The sequence below is a fragment of the Microplitis mediator genome, chromosome 5 (genome assembly GCF_029852145.1).
Source record: "Microplitis mediator isolate UGA2020A chromosome 5, iyMicMedi2.1, whole genome shotgun sequence".
Classification (NCBI taxonomy): Eukaryota; Metazoa; Arthropoda; class Insecta; order Hymenoptera; family Braconidae; genus Microplitis; species Microplitis mediator.
In genome coordinates, this window is record NC_079973.1 from 5,198,959 (window position 1) to 5,220,277 (window position 21,319).

Below are 21,319 nucleotides of genomic sequence, written 5' to 3' on the forward strand. Positions count from 1 at the left end.
CTGTCATTTACGTAAATAAAATTAATGCTCTGAAATTACTGCACAGAAAAAAGTATTTCTTGACGCAAAAAATTTTTACTCGTCCCAATAAAATTTTTACTTGTCTCAATAAATTTTTTGCATTATAAATTGAAAACAAAAATTTTATTGGAGCAAGAAAAAATTTTTTGAGGCGATAAAAAAATTATTGCACCAATAAATTTTTTCTAGTCCTAAGAAAATTTTAGTCTTCAATTTATAAAGCAAAATATTTCTTACGCCAAGAAATTCTTTTTTTCTGTGTATTAAACAAATGGGTACCGTCACTTATTATCCGAAGACAAAATATCCGAATACATTTTATCCGACAGACAAAATACCCCCGGACTAAATACTCGATAGATAAAATATCCCCGACAGAATATCTTATAATATAAATACTTTTCATATAAATTGTACAGTACCCTTTTATAAGAAATGTTTAATATATTTGCACATAAAATCTGAGTGTGTGATATTAAAAATAGATCAATATATATGCTTGGAATGGTACGGTACCCGTTTATCGAAAGCCATTAATTATTTTTTCACTTAAAATATATTTTTCTGAATAAGATTTATCGACAGGATATTTTGTCACGAATTTTTGTCTCTTGAATATTTAGTCCGGGGATATTTTGTCTATCGGATAATTTGTATTCGGATATTTTATCCTCGAACTACAAGTCGTGCTACCAACAAATGATAAGAATTAGAGTTTAAATTGCGAAAGCTTTCAGTCAGCGAGCAGAGACATTATTTGTTTGTTCCCAAGGGACGGAACAAGTTTGTTTCTACCCGCTGAATGAAAACATTCACAATTTACGCGTTAATTCACGGCATTGGACTGAAATTAGATTGTTTCAACTGGCTGTAGAGACACTGACATTATTTTTCGATGCTGATATCATGAAAATTTTTAAATTATTAATAGATAATCACCTCATAATTTTGACTGATGTAAATGCCAGTATAAATACCAATACCGAAGGTCAACTGTAATAAACGTCAAAGATAAATAAATATAAATTAAAAAAAAAAAAGTAATTATTAATAATTCATACCATAGTTCTTACCAAAAACTTAATCATTTTAAATAATTATTGACTACAAAAAAAATTAATATAAAATTACAAAAATTGATTTTTTTTTTATTATTACTACAATTAATCGTAATATTAAATATATTCAAGCCAAAATAAATTTGATATTGTATGATTTCACATTAACAAATACAATAATTCAATATTTACAACTGTCGACTACTGTCATGTTGTTAAATTTATTTAACCAATTAAATTTTTTCTTTTCTTCAAGTCATTGTTTTCATGAAACTCTAATTTTCTCATGATCCTGTAGCTTACAGACAATTATCAATTTCCGGATTTTTCTCATCATCAAATCAATCACAAAAAATGCACATGTAGAAAATTTAAAAAACTACAAGTGTAATTTTTTAAAATATTTTTTTTTATAATTTATCGTTTGGAAAAAAATCCAAAAATTATTAGACGTCGACTAACTGCAGTATCATAATTTCCTATGATTCTGAAGTTAGCAGACAATTAAAAATTTTCAAATTTTTTTTTCAACAATTTAATTTAAAAACTAAAAATATTCACATGTAGAAAATTTAAAAAATTGTAGGCGCAATTTTTTATACTATTTTTTTTTTTAAATTTATCGCGCGTAGAAAAATTCAAAAATTATCAGACGTCAGTTAATTTTAGGATCATAATTGTCTGATATCTGCTACATTCACACTCACGGCTAACTTCAGTATTCAAAAATGACGCGCATTTTACATAGAAACGACACTTAAAAATCGATATACTCGTCTTATTACAGGTTACAGAACAAGATGCTCATTTCGTAGACATTTCTTGTTACTAACGCGTAATAAATTTCTTGATAACGAAATATTACCGCTCAGTACATATTTAAAATAACCGTAAATAATAATTATTTTAAATAACTCCAGTAAATTATTCAATAATTAATTAATTAAATAATTCATTAACGAATGATATGAAGCTACAATTATCAATAATATTTAATACAACTACAAGCTTTCAGGTAAGACATTTTTTTTCCATTGTTAATTTATCATGCGACTGCTTAAATTTGTCTCTCCCTCTTTTTCCCTCCATTTATTCTATTTTTTAATTAATGAAATCTTATTAATTTATTAACTCACTAACTAACTAACTAATTAACTAACAAAATACATATATTTATTTACCCATGATTTTTTTTTTAATGTTTTGTAATATTGTAGCATGACTTTTATTGCCGCAAATTTTAATAGTATTATAAAATGCTAAATATATGAGAATTATCTTGTAGAAAATATGAACTTTATGAAACAACATATATATCTATAGTATAGTACATTAGTACGTTAATAGTATACGTATTTTTTTTTCTTTATCTAATTATTTAAATAAAACTATTTTTCATAAATTTAAAAAATCATAAAAACAAAAAACGCGCGCGCGTAAAAGAATTAATTCAAATTTTAAATTTAAATTATAAAAATAATTGTAAAACGGAACATTAATTGATATATAGAATATATGTGTACACGTATATGTATGTGTATGTGTGCAAGTGCATGACGAGTGTACTCACACATAAAATATATGAAAGCATTATTACATATTGTTTAGTTGCTACAGTTACAATTGCAATACATCTTTTTGATAAATCGACGTACATTTAATTTATAATTCATAAATTTTTATACCGAGTATTTTTTATTTATAAATTATTTTTTGAATAAATTTATATATGAAGTAGTGTAAATATATATTTATATTGTTATTTGTATTGTCATATTTGGGTATTTAAAAATAATTTTGGGTCCTGTTGTTTAACGTCTGGTTTTTTTATTGCTGTTTAATTTCTGTGGGTAATTTTAAATAAAAGTTAATTGTTTGTTGTAATACGTGTATTACAGCTGTAAGACAAAACTACAGATGCCATACATTCTAGTACGTGGTAATCTTGCGTCCTACAGTCACAAATATCCTTGGAGAGTTCTCGTTTCTGGTTTGAAAGGTATCATATATATCTGTTTTTGTTAATTAATTTAAATTTCAGGGTGGCTACAAACCGGGAAATTCGGGAATTATTAGGAAATTTACTGCGACTGGGAAATGTCAGAATTTTTAAAATTATCCGGGAATTTAATTGCGACAGTTCAAAATTAAAAACTTTTTAAATAATTCATTAGTCGCAAAATTTAAGGAATATTTAAAAAATTCAAATTTCTAATGATCGAAGTTAGCAGACAGTTCTCAGTTTTTGGATTTTTTTTTGACAATTTAATTAAAAAAAAAAAAAAAAACTAAAAATATGCACATGTAGAAAATTAAAAAAACTATAGGTGCAATTTTTTGAAATATTTTTTTTTTATAATTTAGTGGTTTGAGAAGAATTAAAAAATTATTAGACACCGGCGAATTTCAGTACCATAATTTTTAAGTGATTTTTAAAAGGCTGTAACTTGAAGGAAAGTGGTCGTTAACAAAAACAAAAAAAAGCAAATTGTAGCTTCGAGTGTCTAGTTTTCAGATCTGGTCTTTAAATTTTTTTATTATACACAGTTCTGGAGTAATCCTGTTTTCAAAATTTTTGCTCATCTAAAAAACTGTCCACGGGCTTCAATAATTACGATCCCTTTCTTGTTACTCCGAAACCGTGGATAAGATAACAAAAACTTTGAATATCAATGATACGAATAAAATTTCTGAATCTGGTAAAAATTTGAAAAACTTTCCTGGAAAACCGGGAAATATCAGAGAATTTTTAAGTAATTTCTTTGTAGCCATTCTGGATTTAAATCCTTTGTATTAATCATTAGTTTGCATCCTCTAACATAATTTGAATGTGCATTGATCTTATTAACAATTTATCTAATTATTTTAATTAGTTTATAGATAATTATCCCTCAAAGGTAAACGATAATTATTTAATTAAATAAACAATTTATTAAAATAATATTTCTTACTTTTTAATAAAATCTACAGAAAAAAAAAGAATTTTTTGGTGCAAAAAATATTTTTCACTATGAATTGACGGCAAAAATCTCTTACGACTGGAAAAAATTTCTTGACGTCAGAATTTTTTTCTCGCCTCAAAAAATTTTATCTCGCCCCAAGATAATTTTTCTTTTCAATTTATAATAAAAAAATTTCCTAAGACAAAATAATTTTTTATTCATTTTTTTTAATTTTCTTCAATTAAAAGTTTTTTGTGCCAAGAAATCTTTTTTTTCTGTGTACTAAAATTCATATTTTATTTATTCACAATCATATGAATCACTTAAAAAAATACTAATTAATAAAAATAAAATAAATAATCTTGTTACAGCAACAGACATTGAACAATTAAGTCGTTTTGCATCTGGTGGTTACTGCGACGATTCAACAATCGTTTATCTCCAGCATCCCTGTGTAATATTAACAGCCCTCGAAGTTCTTGGTTACAAAGTTGTCGCTTCCTCAAGTACTAGTGTAAAACAAGACTACAATGAGTATATGTGGACTATGAGAAAAGATTTCGCAGAACCTGAGCCAGATCCTATACCTATTGTTAAGACAGGTATGTTTTGTCAACCGATTTATTAAATTTATTAAACACACAATTATTATATTACTATATCATCCATAAAAACAAATACTTCTGCCATATTTTATTAATTTCATGGTTGTACTTGTACTCAAACATTAAAAATTTTTTTAAAAATATACCGAGTACATAAATATTTATAATTAATTGAAAGACACGCTTTATTATATTCGTACATGATATTAATTAAATTATATATATAGATGATTATAAATATAAATACATACATATATATTATTTTTTTTTTTATAATTAGTTATACTTTAAAAAGTACGGGTCGTGATATTTTATTGTAGCAACTGGGGCAAATTAATTGAAGAGGAAACTCATCTTTGACATAATCGCCAATTATTACGTCAATCATCACTGCGACAAAGAAGACGACAGTAATAATTTACTCAATAACAGTAACAGTAAAATTATTATAATATAAAAAATAATAATATATACTAAGTAAAAATGGTAAAGAAACGCGGACTTGTCTGGACTTACTATCACAAAAAAGTCGATGGAACATCAGTTGTTGCGTTTTGTAAATTTTGCAACAGATCGTACATACAAAATGCAACGAGAATGGAAAAACATTTAGCACGGTGTGAAAAAGCAACACCTGCAGTTAAGTCATTATTTCTACGCGTGTCCACAAGTAAACGCGTCAACAGAGCGCGTTTGTTGGGAGCTAAAATTGGCGGCTCTTGGATTAAAAAAAATGGAGATGTTACACTTGACATAAGCAATCTTACTGAAGCTGACCTAGAGGATATCAACGAATGGAATCGTCAGAAAGAAGAGTTGAAGGAGTTTCGTAATCATACTGAGGTTATTGTACCGATGCAAAGTGTCGATTGTCTTGAGGAGGAGGACGAGCCTGCTTGGTCACAAGAACTGGATAACACTAAACATGCAACTGATCATTTGGCTGATGTTGATAATAAAAAAATACGTGATATTTCTAAAGAAAATAATGATTTCGAGCCAATTCCTGATCATGACTATGGTATTCATTTTTTTTTATTTACTTAAGGGCATTCTCAGACAGTGCCTTCTATTTTTTAAAAATATTCTATGGCTTTATATTAAATTTTATTAATTGGTTTTTAAAAAAATTGAAAAATCAATTGAAAAAAAAAGAGTGGAGTTACAATTTCGCCGAGATATAGAATTTTAAAAAAATTGCGGACAGTTGTCAACAATTAGGAGTTACATACAATTTGTTACAAAAATTTTTTACTTACCCTAAGAATTTCTTTGCATAATCAATTAAAAATTAAAATTTTTTTCGGACGAGAAACAATTTTTTGGTTTAGAAAAAATTTCTTGTGTCAGGAAATTTTTTTTTTTCATTTCATGATGTAAAATTTTTCTTACACCAATAAATTCTTTTTTTCTGTGTAAAGAAATATCAGTAAAATTTTGATATTAATTTTATAATTCCAATTCTCAAATTTATTAGAATAAAATTTATTTATCAAATTTTGTTTAACTCCCAATTGATATCAACTGTGAGTAATTTTTTTTCAAATCTATTTCTACAAAATTGCACCTACGTTGTACTTTTTTCAATCAATGCTTTAATTTATTTTTAATTAATTAGTAAAATTTTCTTTATAGTTATGACAGTTCAATATCATTGAATATTTTTAAAAAATGAGGGCACTGTCTGGCATTGGCCGCAATTTTATGGGAAAAAAAATTTTTCATAGCAATTATTGTATATAAAAATTTTTTTTTCATAAGAAATTAATTTTCATATTTTACTTAAATAAATTTGTATAAATAATTTATTTATTTATTATTTTTTTTAGAAATGACTGAAGAAGATGTTGAACAAGTGGTATACGATGATAATGAGCGTGCAAAATCACCAGTAGAAGATACCACCATAACTTTAAAGTCACTGGGCGGTGGTTCTCCACTAAGAAATAAAATCCTTCAAGAACAGTTATTAGAACGAAGAGCATTCAGAAAAATAGCTGAGTTAGAATTGAAACGTAAAACACTAGAATATGAACAATTTCAGTTAGAGTATGAACGAGAAAAAACACGCGCTGAAATACGATGGGCTCATGAGAATCGTTTGATGCAACTTAAAGAAGACCGCGAGCGTAAATTAAATCAAGAATAAATTTTTAAAATAATTTCATTATTTTACAATCACATTTTATTTTATTTATCATTATCAATTTTTATTAATCGTTTATTATTAAAGTAAAATTAATATTTTAAGTAAATAAGTTCATTAATAATTAATTATTTTGAGTACGAATAAAATAAGCGTTTCTTTCGTATATTTACTTTTAAAAATATGACTCAAAAATTGGTAATTAATAGCAACTTTTTTTTTTTTTATTAAGAAAGTAATGTTAAGTACTACTATACATTATTCAGATTTGTAATGTATATATTTTGTAGACATAATGATAAAAAAAGTTACAATAAAATATAATAAATCTTTTAAATTTTTGACTATAAAATTTTGAATAATAATTTTAAAAATAAATTTCCCTTAGTTGAATTTAAATTTATAATTAAACAATACAGATTATTATTTTTTTCTTTTAGAACTTAAAGACAACGACGTTTAAGAATTAATTGTACTTATAATTAATACCAAATAACAAAATTATTTAAAAATGAGTGACCAAAAATTAGCTGAAAATATCGGATCCTTGATAGCAAATGAAAGTTATTATTACGTTGCTGTAAAAGGTTCGCCATTTGCTACCGATTGTGCTGTGTTTGGATTAATTGCCGATGAAATGCAGGCACTTTGCAAACGTTTTCCTAATTCAGGATCTGATGTTATCAATGGAGTTACGATTAAAGGTTCATACGACTAAATTACAATATTTTTTAAAATAAAATACCGCTTGTGCTTTTTTTAGTAAATTTATTTTACAATCGCTTCGTTTTATTTAAAGAATTGAATTGTTAAATGAATATAAAAATTAGACATAAAAGTACTTTTTTTTTATAGTTTGAAAATTTTATTTCAGGAGCTCCGATACCGGTTATAAATGCACTGGCTGAATTAGGATATCGGATTGTATCTAGTACTGGAGAAGCTGAAATACTTTGGACGATGCAAAGAGAAACTTAAATAAAATATCAATTATTTCCCGTGTAAAAAAAATTCGAGTCGAATTTTTTTTGAACTTTTCTAATTTTGACATTAAGAAAAAAACTTAATTTAGAATTTCAGATACAAATCTGAGCAAAATTTAAGTAAAAAAAATAATGTTTTTAAAACACATTTTTCAAAATGTATTTTTACTGCATTTTACCCTCGTTCCAAAAAAAATTCCCACTAGTAACCAATAGATTATAAGAATCAAAAAACGTTCACAAAAAATTTTAAATTTGAGATTTTTCAACTTTTTCGAAACGAGGGTAAAGTAGCAAAAGTAAATTTTTTCTGCCCTCCGGCCGGAAAGTGGCAACTTTCGGGCCGCTGCCCTAAACGAAGTTGCAACTTTCCGGCTTCGTCGAGCAGAAAAATAGTATACGCACCTTGGCCAGTAAAAAAGAAAGCCTCAGACCACATGTTTGTCAGCCTCGGCTTCGCCTCGGCCAACAATTACATGTGCTCTGAGACTTTTCTTATTTTACTGGCCTAGGTATGTAATATACTATTAAAAAGTTCTTTTTTATGACTGAAGTTAGCAGACTTTTTTTTTTTCTTCCAATATATAAAAAAAAAAATTGCAGATGTAGAAAATTAAAAAAACTATAGGTGCGATTTTTTAAATATTTTTTTTATAATTTATCGTTTTTAAAAAAAAAAAATTCGAAACTTATTAGACGACGGTTAACTTCAGTATCATTTTTTTAACTCAAAATTCTCTCATATAAACTTTTTTTTTACTATCAAAATTACAAAAGTTCTAATCTGTCTCAAGTTTAGAATTTCCACACGTCGAACATTTTTAGAATCTTTAAACCAAATTTTTTTTACACGGGTTATAATGATAATATTAAAAAAAAAAATAATTCACTAAATATTAATATGGATGTTATTGCACTTGATATTATATTATATATATCGAAAATAGTCTATTATATTAAACGAAGATCAATTTATTTTTATCATGCAGTAGTTACTAAAATAATTCCATTAGAGTAATTAGCTTTTTTCTTTCCAAATAATTTTTTTTACTCAACACAATAACAATATTTTATAAATGCATTTAAAATCATTTACGAATATAAATTTATTTTTTGATAATATCATAGTTAATTTTAAATTTAAAAAAAAAAATCAAAAATGAGTACGAACCAAAAATAAAATGAATTTTTAAAAATAAATTCTACTAGTTTTTTATACATCTATTTTAAAAAAATTTTAATGTTATATTCAAAAACAGGTACAACATGAAATTAATATGGCAATGTAACAAATAGAGTAGAGGTACCAATTTTGACACTTTAATAATTTAAATAAATCAATTTTTAAAAGACGCAATGACAATTCATTTTCAAAATCTGTACAAATATTTTTTTATCACGCAGTTAAATTTGAAATTTTATTTTATACCTTTCATTAATTAAAATAAAGTATTAATGTCAAAAAATAAAACAGTGGCTACGAATGGAACTTCTACTCTACTTGATCATTAAAAATAAAATATATAATTAGTATTAAAAATAGTATTTTATTTTAGTAATTTATTCATATTATATTTTTTCTGTACTTAAAAAAATAACAATGGAACAAAATCGTGTCAATTTAAATTGTAATTGAAAAGATAAAAAAAAAGACCAAGTGTGTATGATAAATATGAACTATAGTTTTTGATCTTAATATTAAATAATTAATTGAACAAATGAGTTACCTAATTACTGATAAATATAATTATTATTGTATTAAATGGCAGCTTAATACTATTGGTTATGAATTTAAATAAATATGTAATTGTGTGCAATAAAAAAAATTGCATTTACATAATTTATTACTAATGTTTTTTTAAAATTACTTTAGATAAAATTAATATAAAAAACGCAGAGGAAGAGTTAATATTTAAATTAGAAATAAGAAATTGTTGATTGTTATTATGGATAAGAAAATAAATGATCATAATCATGCTCATGATCATGATACATGTAAATTAGACAGTGGAACAAATGTGCGGCAGACTATTTCTGAAATGGATTTTGAACGCGGAATTTGGTATGCAGGTAAAATTATTAAATAAAAAGTATACTAGTTAGTGATATATTTAAATATATAATATATATATTTAAGTATCATTAAAATCGCAGGGAGGACAAAAAAATGTTAAAATCTGATTATTGATAAATGTTGGAGGTTTCGTCACTTTTAATGCGACTTCATCAGTAACTAAAAATATTTAATGAACAATCGAATCGATTTTGTTTGATTTACTAACAGTTACATGAGATTGATCTTAGCTGTGTTCCATTTATGCTTTTTAATAATTACCCGTGTAAAAAAAATTTTTGTTCCTAATAAATTTAGATCTGAATTTCATGACGAAACTCAGATCGTGACACAAATATGACTTTCATCATGAATTTACTCCAACATTTCGTCTAGTAAATCAGTGTCAATTATAAAATTAATTTATTACGTCTTTGAATTGGACTTGAGATGACTTCGATAGAAACTTGACTGAATTTTTACAGAATTAAACTTTTTGTAAAATTTATCGACTCAGAAATTACCAATAAATTTTTTCTCTCAAGTACTCGATTAATGTAAATCGGTTTTGATTGTAAAATTAATTTAGTGAATGAACTTTTCGGATCAATTGGATAAAAATTTGACTGAGTCATAATTTTGTCGTGATTAAAATTGTTGATACAAATTCATGATGAAAGTCATATTTGTGTCACGATCTGAATTTCGTGATGAAATTTAGATCGAAATTCATTATGAATAAAAATTTTTCTACACGGGTATTTAAAATGAATTGTTGCTGTAATATAATATCGTCATTAAAATTAATAGTTTTTATGATATTATTGTTTAGACGATAGAATTTGACTGATTGAGTCATGTATATAAAAACTTGTATTGAAAATTTTTTAAATTATAAAAGTGGTTCGATTGTTATGTTATTGTTCGTTATATGTTTTTTCATGATACCAGCATCGAAAATTCAAGTTTTAGTGTCTCTTCATCCAGCCAAAACAATCTAATTTCAGCCCACGCCGCAAATTAACGTGTAAATTGTGAATGTCTTCAGTCAGCAGGTAGAAACAAACTTGTTCCGTCCCTTGAGAAGAAACAAATAATTATTTTCTGTCCATTGACTGAGGGTTTTCGCAATTTAAAGTCTGATATTTGTAATTTGTTTAATAGTAATTTTCGACCATTAATTTTATTTACGTAAATGACAATTCTGACTGTGATTAAGTTTTATAAAAATTAGTATGAATACGGCTGCTGACTCTAAAACGTTAAGTTCCAATGCAGGTAATCATGAAAAATCTAATGAGTAACTCAGAATGAAACACGATTTCACTGCGAGTGATGTCAGCCAACTTCATCCCGGTCTAAAATACTTTTTTTTTATCCCTTGTCTAAAATATACTAGTAGTTGCTAATTAAATCGCAATAAAAGTGAATTCACTTTCTTAAGAAACGTCCGACATTTATCAATTATCAGATTCTAATGTTTTTTCTTCTCCCTGAGACTAATGATTCTTAAAATTATTATTCGAATACGATAACATTTCCATATATAAATATATATATATTAGACTGATTCAAATAAATCGACTATTTTTTTTTCTTCATTATATCAAAAATATTGTTGGAAATGACGAAAAAAAAATACTGTGAAAGTTTGAGCTCTTAATATTAATATTAACAACTGCCGCATCGCAATTTTCTATTTCCCGTTTAAATAACATGGGAAAATTTATTTTTTAAGGTTTGGAATTTTGTAGCTCACGGTGGGACCAATACTTTTGAATGTTCAAGACTTATTCTTATGGGAAATTTGACGCTCTACAAAAAAGGTCTCTTATAATTTTTCGATATTTTTATTTCTTCAAAAGTAATTCGAAGTTAAAGTTAGATTGACGATAAATTTTTACATTTTTTTAAATTTTTGACGCAACCATCAACTTTATCCGAAAATTTTAAAGGACATTTTTTGTAGAGCATTTTATTTCCTACAACTTATCTCAGAAAATATTTTCGATACTATCCACAGGTCGTAAGTTATGCGCAATTAACTGAAAATTTAATATAATTAATTTTAATCAACAAAATTTAGATTATTTAAGAAAATTTTCAGTTAATTAAGCATAACTTACGACCTATGAGAAATATCGAAAATTTTTTCTAAGATAAGTTGTAGGAAATAAAATGCTCTACAAAAAATGTCCTTTAAAATTTTCGGATAAAGTTGATGGTTGCGTCAAAAATTTTAAAAAATGTAAAAATTTATCGTCAATCTAACTTTAACTTCGAATTACTTTTGAAGAAATAAAAATATCGAAAAATTATAAGAGACCTTTTTTGTAGAGCGTCAAATTTCCCATAAGAATATGTCTTGAACATTCAAAAGTATTGGTCCCACCGTGAGCTACAAAATTCCAAACCTTAAAAAATAAATTTTCCCATGTTATTTAAACGGGAAATAGAAAATTGCGATGCGGCAGTTGTTAATATTAATATTAAGAGCTCAAACTTTCACAGTATTTTTTTTTTCGTCATTTCCAACAATATTTTTGATATAATGAAGAAAAAAAAAATAGTCGATTTATTTGAATCAGTCTAATATATATATATATATATATTTTGTATGTATAATTAATTTTAAAAGCTCAGTCGAATGACATCGATCGTGTAAAAAAACTTTTGGACAAAGGAGCATCGGTTTCTGAAGAAGATTCTGCTGGATATATGGCCCTACATTATGCAGCAAGGGCTGGACACTATGATGTATGCAAGCTTCTTTTAGAAAATGGCGCTAAGGTTAATGCTATCACGCGATGTGGTCGGGCTACGGCACTCCACAGAGCTGCTATGAGAGGACATGAAAACATCGTACGTTTGCTGTTTAAATTTGGCGCGGATTTAAATCTTCAGGATGCTGATGGATATACTGCTTTGCATCGTGCAGCTTTAGCGGGTTCTCAAGGTGTCTGGAAGATTTTAATTGATAAAACAAATCTAGATATTGTTGATAATAACATGAATACTGCGCTACAGTTGGCTAAGATTCAAAATAAATTCTCTGTTGATTAATAATTTTATTATTCATAATAAATAAAATATTCATTCTTTAAACTGGAATTAATTTTTTTTAAAAATAAGTTATGAGATATTTAATTTTACTAAATATCATTTTATATTTTAGTATTTATTTATTAGAGTGTACGAGGTGATCTCTTCAGTGAATGAACACGGCCAAGTAGCACAGAAAAACTTCATGTCTTGTAAGAGGACAAGATAAATTTTATTTTGTCTCAAAGCCAAGTTCTTTTTTCATATCGCGTGACAAATGCCAAAAGGGCGTACTACAGCAGTTAGATAGGGTTTTGTGCCAAAAGGGCGTATAAAAAAAATTTTTTTTGCCATTCAACTCAAATTTTTTCAAAACGTCAAAATAAAAAAAAAAATTTTTTTGAATTACTAACGCCAAAAGGGCGTATAAAAAAAATTTATTTTTGTTTATTACAAAACATGTAAATAATGCTATATCAGAATAAATATGAAAGGTGAAAAATTTAACTATATGTAGTTCAATTTTTGTATACAAAGGGGCAAAATAGGTGAGCGAAAATCAGTACTGAAAAACTTGAGAAAAAATTTTTTGTTCTCAGAATTTTTATAAAAAAGTTAATTGTTTTTTTTTTTTTAGTTTTATTTGACTCCATTTGGAATTTTCGAAAATTACCTAATTTTTTTTCTTTACTCTTTCTCAAGCTATTATGTGAGATTTAAATTTAAAAAATCTGAAAACCGCCTGACCCTGCGGGCCAGCCTCAAAACGTCCCGCTGTTTTCGAGCTCAGGGAGCTCAAAAACATTGTTACTTGTAAATTTTTGAACTTTTCGAGCTCAAAAATCTATTAGGCCGGTAAAACATACCTTCACTGAAAAAAAATAATTTTTGTCCGATGATATCTTTGGAACGAATCAACCGATTTGAACGTTCTTGGTGGCAATCGTGAGGGCTCACCAAGACTTAAAACTGATTATGTTTTGAGGCAAATCGGGCAAGAGGTTTAACTTCGGTTTATCAGCTACACGCAAAAAACCGAAAAACAAAATTTTTTTCAATTTTTATTTTTCGTATAACTTGTAAACTACATGATCGATCGACTCCAAAATCTAATCAATGTTAAGTCTTGATGGGCTCTTTCGATTGCTATCAAGAACCTTTAAATCGGTTCATTCGTTTCAAAGATATGGCCGGACAAAAAAAGCTTACCCCCCCCACACACGCGGACGCCCATCCGGAAATAGTCGGAATAGCTTCCTAGGACCTCAAAACGTCGACATCTGATGAAAACTCGATTTTCGAAAATCGGACCGAAACTGATAACTTCCCTTTTTTTGAAAATTTGCAATTTTCATAGTGGGAAGTTAAAAAAAATAAACTGTTTTAAACGCTTCTAAAATAAAACAATTCAAATTTTTCATTTTCCACCGTAGAATATGTTTGACAGACGATTAGGAAAAAAAATTTTATACGCCCTTCTGGCTTTAGATCACAAAATTTTTAAGTTCCTAAAGCAAAAAGGGCGTATAATTTGAGACATACGCCCTTTTGCCTTTGGAAATTTTTTTTTTCATTTTTAAATGAAAATAATAAATATATAATAGATTTTTAATAGAAAAGCTTAGAATATATGTTCGTAAAGTGATTGGCAAAAAAAAAAATTTTTGTACGCCCTTTTGGCTTTGCAACGCCAAAAGGGCGTCGATATTGGTATACCTTTGGAAGGGTATACGCCCTTCTGCCATTTGTCACGTGATATAATAAAAAAGTATATATGTTGGTTGTAGAAGTCACAGAAAATTTGATCTTTTTCTCGTCTTAAAAAATTAAGGCTCGGCCGTACCGAATGAAATCTCGAATTTAACATTTCTAATTACGTTTTGAATATTTATGGGACTCGAATGATGAAAATTTTCCTTAGTCTATATACGGTTCGAAGACTACAGAATCCGTTACCGTGATTTCCGTGACCTTCGTGGACCGTATCCTCCGCCGTCCATTTTATGACTTGAAATTAAAGGCTTTTTTAATTGAAATGATTTTTTGAAGACGGGAAAAAGAATACAAATTTTCTATGACTCCTAGGACCAACTTCTGTACGTCTTATTTATAAAAAAACTTGGATTTGAGACAAAATAAAATTAGACTTGTTTTTTAAAAGACATCTTAAAGTTGTTTCTGCACTACTTGGGTAGTAGACATTTGTCAATTATCATAATTTTGAAAAAAATAAACAAAATGTAAATCGAATAAAAATAAAAAAGTGCGTATTTATAGAATTTTAAAATCGGTACTCGAATTTTTTTATTTATAATTTCAAATTTGACTCATATCTACTACATTCACCCTCATAATATCATTCCATTTTTACCTATAGTTAGATTAGCGAGACTTTAAGCTTCGGATATTTCCGGTTTTTACCCCCACCATCTAAATTGAATACCTAAGGCATGCGCGTTGATGGTGAGGGTAAAAAACCGGAAATATCCGAAATGCAAAGTCGTGCTAATCCAACTATACATCATTAAGATTTTAATTACAATTATATGAAGAAAATACTTCATTGCTATTTGATTGATTACTTTTTGAAATTCAATTATTGTTTTGTTGAATCCTTCAATACCAAAAGATTTAAAAATACGATCGTTCATTTACACGCGCAGTTACCCTAGATAATTTAGTATTAAACAAATGACTATTCACAAATATATATCATTTACATCATAGAAGTAATCGCTCAAACTTATATGAAATCAGAAATTTCTGAATTTTTTTTTCCCACCGCCATATTCATATATTAAGTTCTATATATATATAAAACTCAATAAGCAAAAAAATTTATCTCAAGTGTCAAAGACTATTATAATTTTTAAAAGGTAAGTTTTAAATATATATATTAATAAAAAAATAAACAAGTGATTGGAAAAAATAAAAAATTTGACAATTGATTTTAACAGATCGTTGATACAAAAAATATAAATTGAAGATTTAACAACAGCCAGTTGTTTAAAATTTTATTATCAACAACAATGAGTTCAAATTGTTTAAGTGAAGATGACGGGAAAAAATATTATTATAATTCTGTAGCTGGTTTAGCTAAACCTGACCATAGTACTGTGATTGGAATGGATGATGATCTTAAACAAAAACTTGACGATCAATTTAGTTATCCACGACGGATAAATTTACTAAATTCGAATGTGTACATCGGAGGTACTAGAAAATGAATATTTATCAATTAAATAAGTAAATTAAGATACTGAAGTTAGTCCACGTCTTATAATTTTTGAATTTTTAAAAAATGATAAATTAAAAAAAACAAAATATTTGAAAAATTTCACCTGTAGCTTTTTTAATTTTCTACATGCGCATATTTTTATTTTATTTGATTTTTTTTTTTTGCAATTGATTTGTTAAAAGAAAATTCAAATATTGTTAATTGTCTGCTAACTTCAGAATCATAATAAATTAGTTAATAAATAAACTAAATGGTATTTTTTAGCACCACCACAAGAGGTTTCAAACTTTTTAACAACTCTCGGTTTCAGACTATTAAAAACAAAGACATAAATTCATGGATAGTGCGATTTTAGCAAAAGAAATTCAATGAATACAATTTTTTTACAATGATCCTAAAAGTTAGCCTACATTTAATAATTTTTTTTTTTTTTAAATGATAAATTTATATAAAAAAAAAAAAAAACGATCCTGAAGGTAGCAGACAATTACAAATTTTCGGATTTTTTTTCAACAAATAAATTACAAAAAAAATAAAAATATGCACATGTAGAAAATTTAATAAACTATAAGTGCCATTTCTCAAAATATTTTTGTTTTTGTTAATCGTTTTTAAGAAAATCCAAAAACTGTCTGACGTCTGCTAACTTGAGTAGCAAAAAAAAGATTTAAGAAAATTTCACGTATAGTTTTTTTAAATTTCTACGTGTGCATATTTTTTGTTTAATTTTTTTTTTAATCAATTCGTTGAAAAAGAAATCCAAAAATTCTGTATCGTCTGTTAAGTTCAATATCGTATACTTTTATCACACCGTTATACTGTAATTTTTTCCTTATACTTTTTGATAACTTAATTATCAATAAATAGAGCAGCGACCACGAATGGTACTTCTACCCTACATTAATTGCCAATTGATAAAATTAAAAAAAAATACTCAGCGGAAGACTTACTTGTCTTCTTCAGATACATCAATCATTTCTATTTCCTTCATTATTTCACTCTCAGTTTTGTCGCATGTATGATCTTTTATAGTTGGCGTAAATTTACCATTAAAAAATTTACCATGCGCTTGACATTTTTTTTTAGACCGATAAAGGCAATACAAATATCTGCAATATAAATAAAAATAAATTTATCATACTATTTAATTATAATACTAAAAATATCAAAATTTAATGTTTTTTTGTTTTTGTAAACGTCTTATATATTTTAAAATTCAAACAATAAACGGCCGACAAATTTAATATAGAATGCGAGTAAGAACAATACACAGTCAATCATTTTTTATTTTTTAATAATCAAACTTAATATCAATAGAAAAAATTTTTCAATGGCCACAAAAACTCTCTTAAAAATTTTGTCTGTATTTTTTTATGTTGTAATGAAATTAAATAATTAATTGAAACAAAAAAATGGACGATTACGATTTTAAATATCATTTTTTCAAAATTATAAGTTGATTGTATTAACAATGACAGAATTTTTATTAAATCAGTTACTTTTCGTGTTTAAATTTTTAAAGTTAAGAAACCACTAAAGAATTTATAAATTATGAATAAATAATTAATGTTACTTTGTATCTTTGTGCTGAGTTTTTACGGTATATTGGTAACCATCGGAATTCCATTTTTTTCGTTCTCCATCTGTTATTTTGTCTTCGTTTTCAAATAATTATTAATATTTTTCAAATAAAAATCTGAAAATAAAAAAATAAATCTATAATATTTAAATTGTAATTCCCCCAAACTAAAATAATTAATCCTGTTAGCAGACAATTAAAAATTTTCAAATGTTTTTTCAACTAATTGCAAAAAAAAAAATTCAAAAATATGCACACGTAGAAAATTAAAAAAACTATAACTACAATTATTTTAAATGTTTTTTTTTTTTGTAATTTATCATTTTAAAAAAAATCCAAAAATTATTGTTATGCTAAAAGTAGCCGACAATTGAAAATTCTGGTGTTTTTAATTACCAAGTTGATTGTCATATAAATTTTTATGAATGTGAATGTAGCAAACATCAGAAAAATTAAAAATTATAAATACATAGAGTAAACAATTCATGAAATAAAATTAAAAAAAAATGCGCATTCGCAAAATTTTGAAAATAAGAAAAACATTCATTATAAATATTATTTTTTTAACTCTTTCCTCTATTTATTTATAATTTTTAATTTGTCTGATGTCTGCTACATTCACACTCATAAAAAATATTTTTTAAAAATTGCATTATAGTTTTTTAAATTTTCTACATGTGCATATTTTTAATTTTTTTTTCTTTTTAATTAAATCGTTGAAATAAAATTATCGAAAATTGTTAATTAATTAACAGTTTATTAGACAATTGTCTGCTCATTTCATGCCATAATTATTAATTAACTTTAATTTATTTTACAATACTTACGTTATTATTTTGAAAAATCCAAATTTGAAAATATTTAATTTTTTTTTATTTTTGAAACACTATTATTAATGATCTGAAGTTAGCAGACGTCTAATAATTTTTGGGTTTTTTATTAGACGATAAAACATAAAAAAAAAAAAATATTAAAAAAAAACTGCACCTGTAGTTTTTAAATATTTTAACATGTGCATATTTTTTTACAATTGATTTGTTGAAAGACGAAAATTTAAAAATTTTTAAATGTCTGCTAACTTCGGGATTATTATTATTATTGTTAATAAAAAAAAACAAACAAACAAAATGGACGACTGATGGAGAGAAGAGAGAGCGCACGAGAAGAGTGACAAAGAAAGATGAGTATGAATGTAGCAGACATTCGACAATTTATAAATTTTAAGCAAAGATATAAATAAATTAAATTAATGAATTGTAACAAAATGCGCGTGATAATTTTTTAATTACTCAAATACGTATTCTTTAATTCCTATCGTACTTACATTTTATTTATTTATTCCACAATTTAAAAAATAAATAATTGTCAGCTACATTCACACTCTTAAACAAAGCTGCTTATGGAATTTATACAAAGGTGGGGGCTATAGAAAGGTCATACGCATATGTATAATATTCGTTCTTTCTTCTTGAATCGCTAATAGCTTGTGCGTCGCAACTTAATCCTGTTTAATTTTGTGTAAGTAATTATGTTTTATTATAAAACAAAAATAAAATTTGTTTTTTAATTATTATTTTAATGATAGTAAAGTTAGCAGACATTATTTATCTGTTAAAAAAATTTTTTTTTAACAGATAAATAATGAAAAAAAAAACATTTCCCCTAAAACGCACATGTCGGAAATTTTATAAATTATACGTGCAATTTTCCAAAATATTTTATTGAATATTTATTTTTTTGTTAAAAATTTTTGGATTTCTTTTAACAAAAAAATAAATATTAAAAAAAATATTTTGAAAAATTGCACGTATAATTTATAAAATTTCCGACATGTGCGTTTTTGTATAAATGTTTTTTTTTCATTATTTATCTGTTAAAAATAATTATTTTTAATTTCAAATGTCTGCTAACTTTACGATCATTATTATTTTTGCAATTTATTTAAAAAAAAAAAAATTAAATAAAAAAAAAAAAAAAAAAAAAAAAAATGGGTGTGAATGTAGCAGACATCAGACAAATTTAAAATTATTACTAAATAGAGTAAACCATTAATAATATGAAATTTTTAAAAAATGCGCATTTAAAAAAATTTTGAAAGTAAGAAGTGCATTTTTTATGAATATTATTTTTTTAACTCTTTCCTCTATTTATTTATAATTTTAAATTTGTCTGATGCCTGCTACATTCACACTCAAAATGAAATTATTTATGATCCTGAAGTTAGCAGACAATTTGAATTTTTTGGACTTTCCTATTCCAATAAATCAATTGTAAAAAAATAAAATAAAAATATGCACATGTAGAAAATTTATAAAACTACAGATGCAATTTTTTCAAATATTTTGTTTTTATCTTTTATCGTCTAAAAAGAAAATCCAAAAATTATTAGACGTCTGCTAACTTCAGTATAATATTTATATGATCCTGAAGTTAGCAGACAATTTAATTTTTTTGGATTTTCGTATTTCAATAAATCAATTGTAAAAAAATAAAATAAAATTATGCACATGTAGAAAATTTAAAAAACTCTAAGTGCAATTTTTATTTTTGAATGTGTCGTTTTAAAAAAAAAAATCCAAAAATTACTAAACATCGGCTAATTTCAGCATCATAATAGAACTTGAGAATTTTTTTATTATAAGTATATTAATATTTTCATTAATGATTTTGCAGTTCAACATTAGCTAAAAATGGCACCAAAGTACATTTTTCTCAAGGTCTCTAACATCATTAAAGACGAATTAATTGATAGTATCATAGTAGATGGATTAAATGTAGAATTGTGGAAGTTATACGCTGAGCATTTTGGATTGGTTGATGAAGCCGCGAGATTTATTGAGGACACTGGGTGTAAGTAATATTTTCCTTACATTTACTATATTATGATCCTGTATTTAGCAGACAATTAAAAATTTTTGGATTTTGTTTTCGACTAATTAGTTACAAAAATAAGAATAACTAAAAATATGCACATGTAGAAAATTAAAAAACTATAAGTGCAATTCCTTAAAATATTTTTTTTTTTTCAATTACAGGTCCGAATCCGGATGCAGGCACGTATCGAGGTAAGGAAATAATTCTAAAAATAATTTTTTATGACAATAAAGTTGGCGGACAACTGACAATTTTTTAAATTTTCAATTATTAAAATGATATTGTTTTGACAAAAAAATTAAAAAATTGATTTTTAGAAAATTCTACAATCAGTAAATGCATTTTTTTTTATTTTATCAATTTGATTCTTTGATTTTTTTATATGTATAATTTACAAATTGTCTTATGTCTGCTGCATTAACACTCATTAATTTTTTCTATGATTTATTATCACGGTGGCCACATTTCTGGAAAACCAGGAAATGTCAGGGAATTATAAATATACTGGGAAAGTCAGGGAAATTCCAGGCAATTTCATCACAAAGCTGGAAAAATTTTCACTTTCTTTCTATTGACTGAAAAAGTCCGACAAATTTAGTTTTCTGTCAAAACTGTTCAAAAAGTGACGCGGCGCGAATGTGCTTGTAAAACCATTTTGAAAAAAAATTAGTAGAAATTGTTTCCAATAGCGAAAAAATGAAGCAGTTTGAATTATCAAGGATGTTAGAAAAAAAAGTCTTAGTAGAAATCTATCGCTAAATCTTCACACTTTTAACAT

General features: G+C 25.8%; 2 protein-coding genes and 2 long non-coding RNA genes across 9 annotated transcripts; 3 read left to right on the forward strand and 1 right to left on the reverse strand.

Moving 5' to 3' along the window:
* The first annotated feature begins 1,797 nt into the window (after positions 1–1,797).
* On the forward strand, positions 1,798–15,113 carry LOC130669008 (ankyrin repeat domain-containing protein 39-like). Of its 6 annotated transcripts, none has more exons than XM_057471643.1 (4): positions 1,798–2,094; positions 4,393–4,623; positions 9,629–9,825; positions 12,447–15,113. In XM_057471643.1, the coding sequence occupies exons 3-4, from the start codon at positions 9,702–9,704 to the stop codon at positions 12,869–12,871; spliced, it is 549 nt and encodes a 182-aa protein (XP_057327626.1). In that variant the 5' UTR covers positions 1,798–2,094; positions 4,393–4,623; positions 9,629–9,701; the 3' UTR covers positions 12,872–15,113. The 6 variants fall into 6 exon arrangements, with proteins under 6 accessions (XP_057327626.1, XP_057327630.1, XP_057327633.1 ...); XM_057471647.1 differs by lacking the exon at positions 12,447–15,113 and adding an exon at positions 2,978–3,078 and having other exon boundaries at positions 1,843–2,094; positions 9,629–9,824; XM_057471650.1 differs by lacking the exons at positions 9,629–9,825; positions 12,447–15,113 and adding exons at positions 2,978–3,078; positions 4,907–5,046 and having other exon boundaries at positions 1,847–2,094.
* Positions 5,029–6,873, forward strand: LOC130669006 (uncharacterized). The gene is made up of 2 exons (XM_057471641.1): positions 5,029–5,647; positions 6,456–6,873. The coding sequence occupies exons 1-2, from the start codon at positions 5,110–5,112 to the stop codon at positions 6,773–6,775; spliced, it is 858 nt and encodes a 285-aa protein (XP_057327624.1). The 5' UTR covers positions 5,029–5,109; the 3' UTR covers positions 6,776–6,873.
* LOC130669011 (uncharacterized) lies at positions 12,632–18,659 on the reverse strand. The gene is made up of 4 exons (XR_008990094.1): positions 18,495–18,659; positions 17,662–17,784; positions 17,039–17,197; positions 12,632–12,768 (listed from the first exon to the last, which is right to left on the reverse strand). It is a non-coding gene; the product is annotated as an uncharacterized LOC130669011 (long non-coding RNA).
* LOC130669012 (uncharacterized) lies at positions 15,408–17,045 on the forward strand. Its single transcript, XR_008990095.1, has 3 exons — positions 15,408–15,726; positions 15,808–16,063; positions 16,353–17,045. It is a non-coding gene; the product is annotated as an uncharacterized LOC130669012 (long non-coding RNA).
* Positions 18,660–21,319: the final 2,660 nt, after the last annotated feature.

Excerpts from the sequence above, each read along its gene's own strand:
- LOC130669008 (XM_057471643.1), top strand. The coding sequence starts at position 9,702 with ATGGATAAGAAAATAAATGATCATAATCATGCTCATGATCATGATACA. Across the intron at positions 9,826-12,446 it reads ACGCGGAATTTGGTATGCAG|CTCAGTCGAATGACATCGAT; the intron begins GTAAAATTATTA and ends TAATTTTAAAAG.
- LOC130669006 (XM_057471641.1), top strand. The coding sequence starts at position 5,110 with ATGGTAAAGAAACGCGGACTTGTCTGGACTTACTATCACAAAAAAGTC. Across the intron at positions 5,648-6,455 it reads AATTCCTGATCATGACTATG|AAATGACTGAAGAAGATGTT; the intron begins GTATTCATTTTT and ends TATTTTTTTTAG.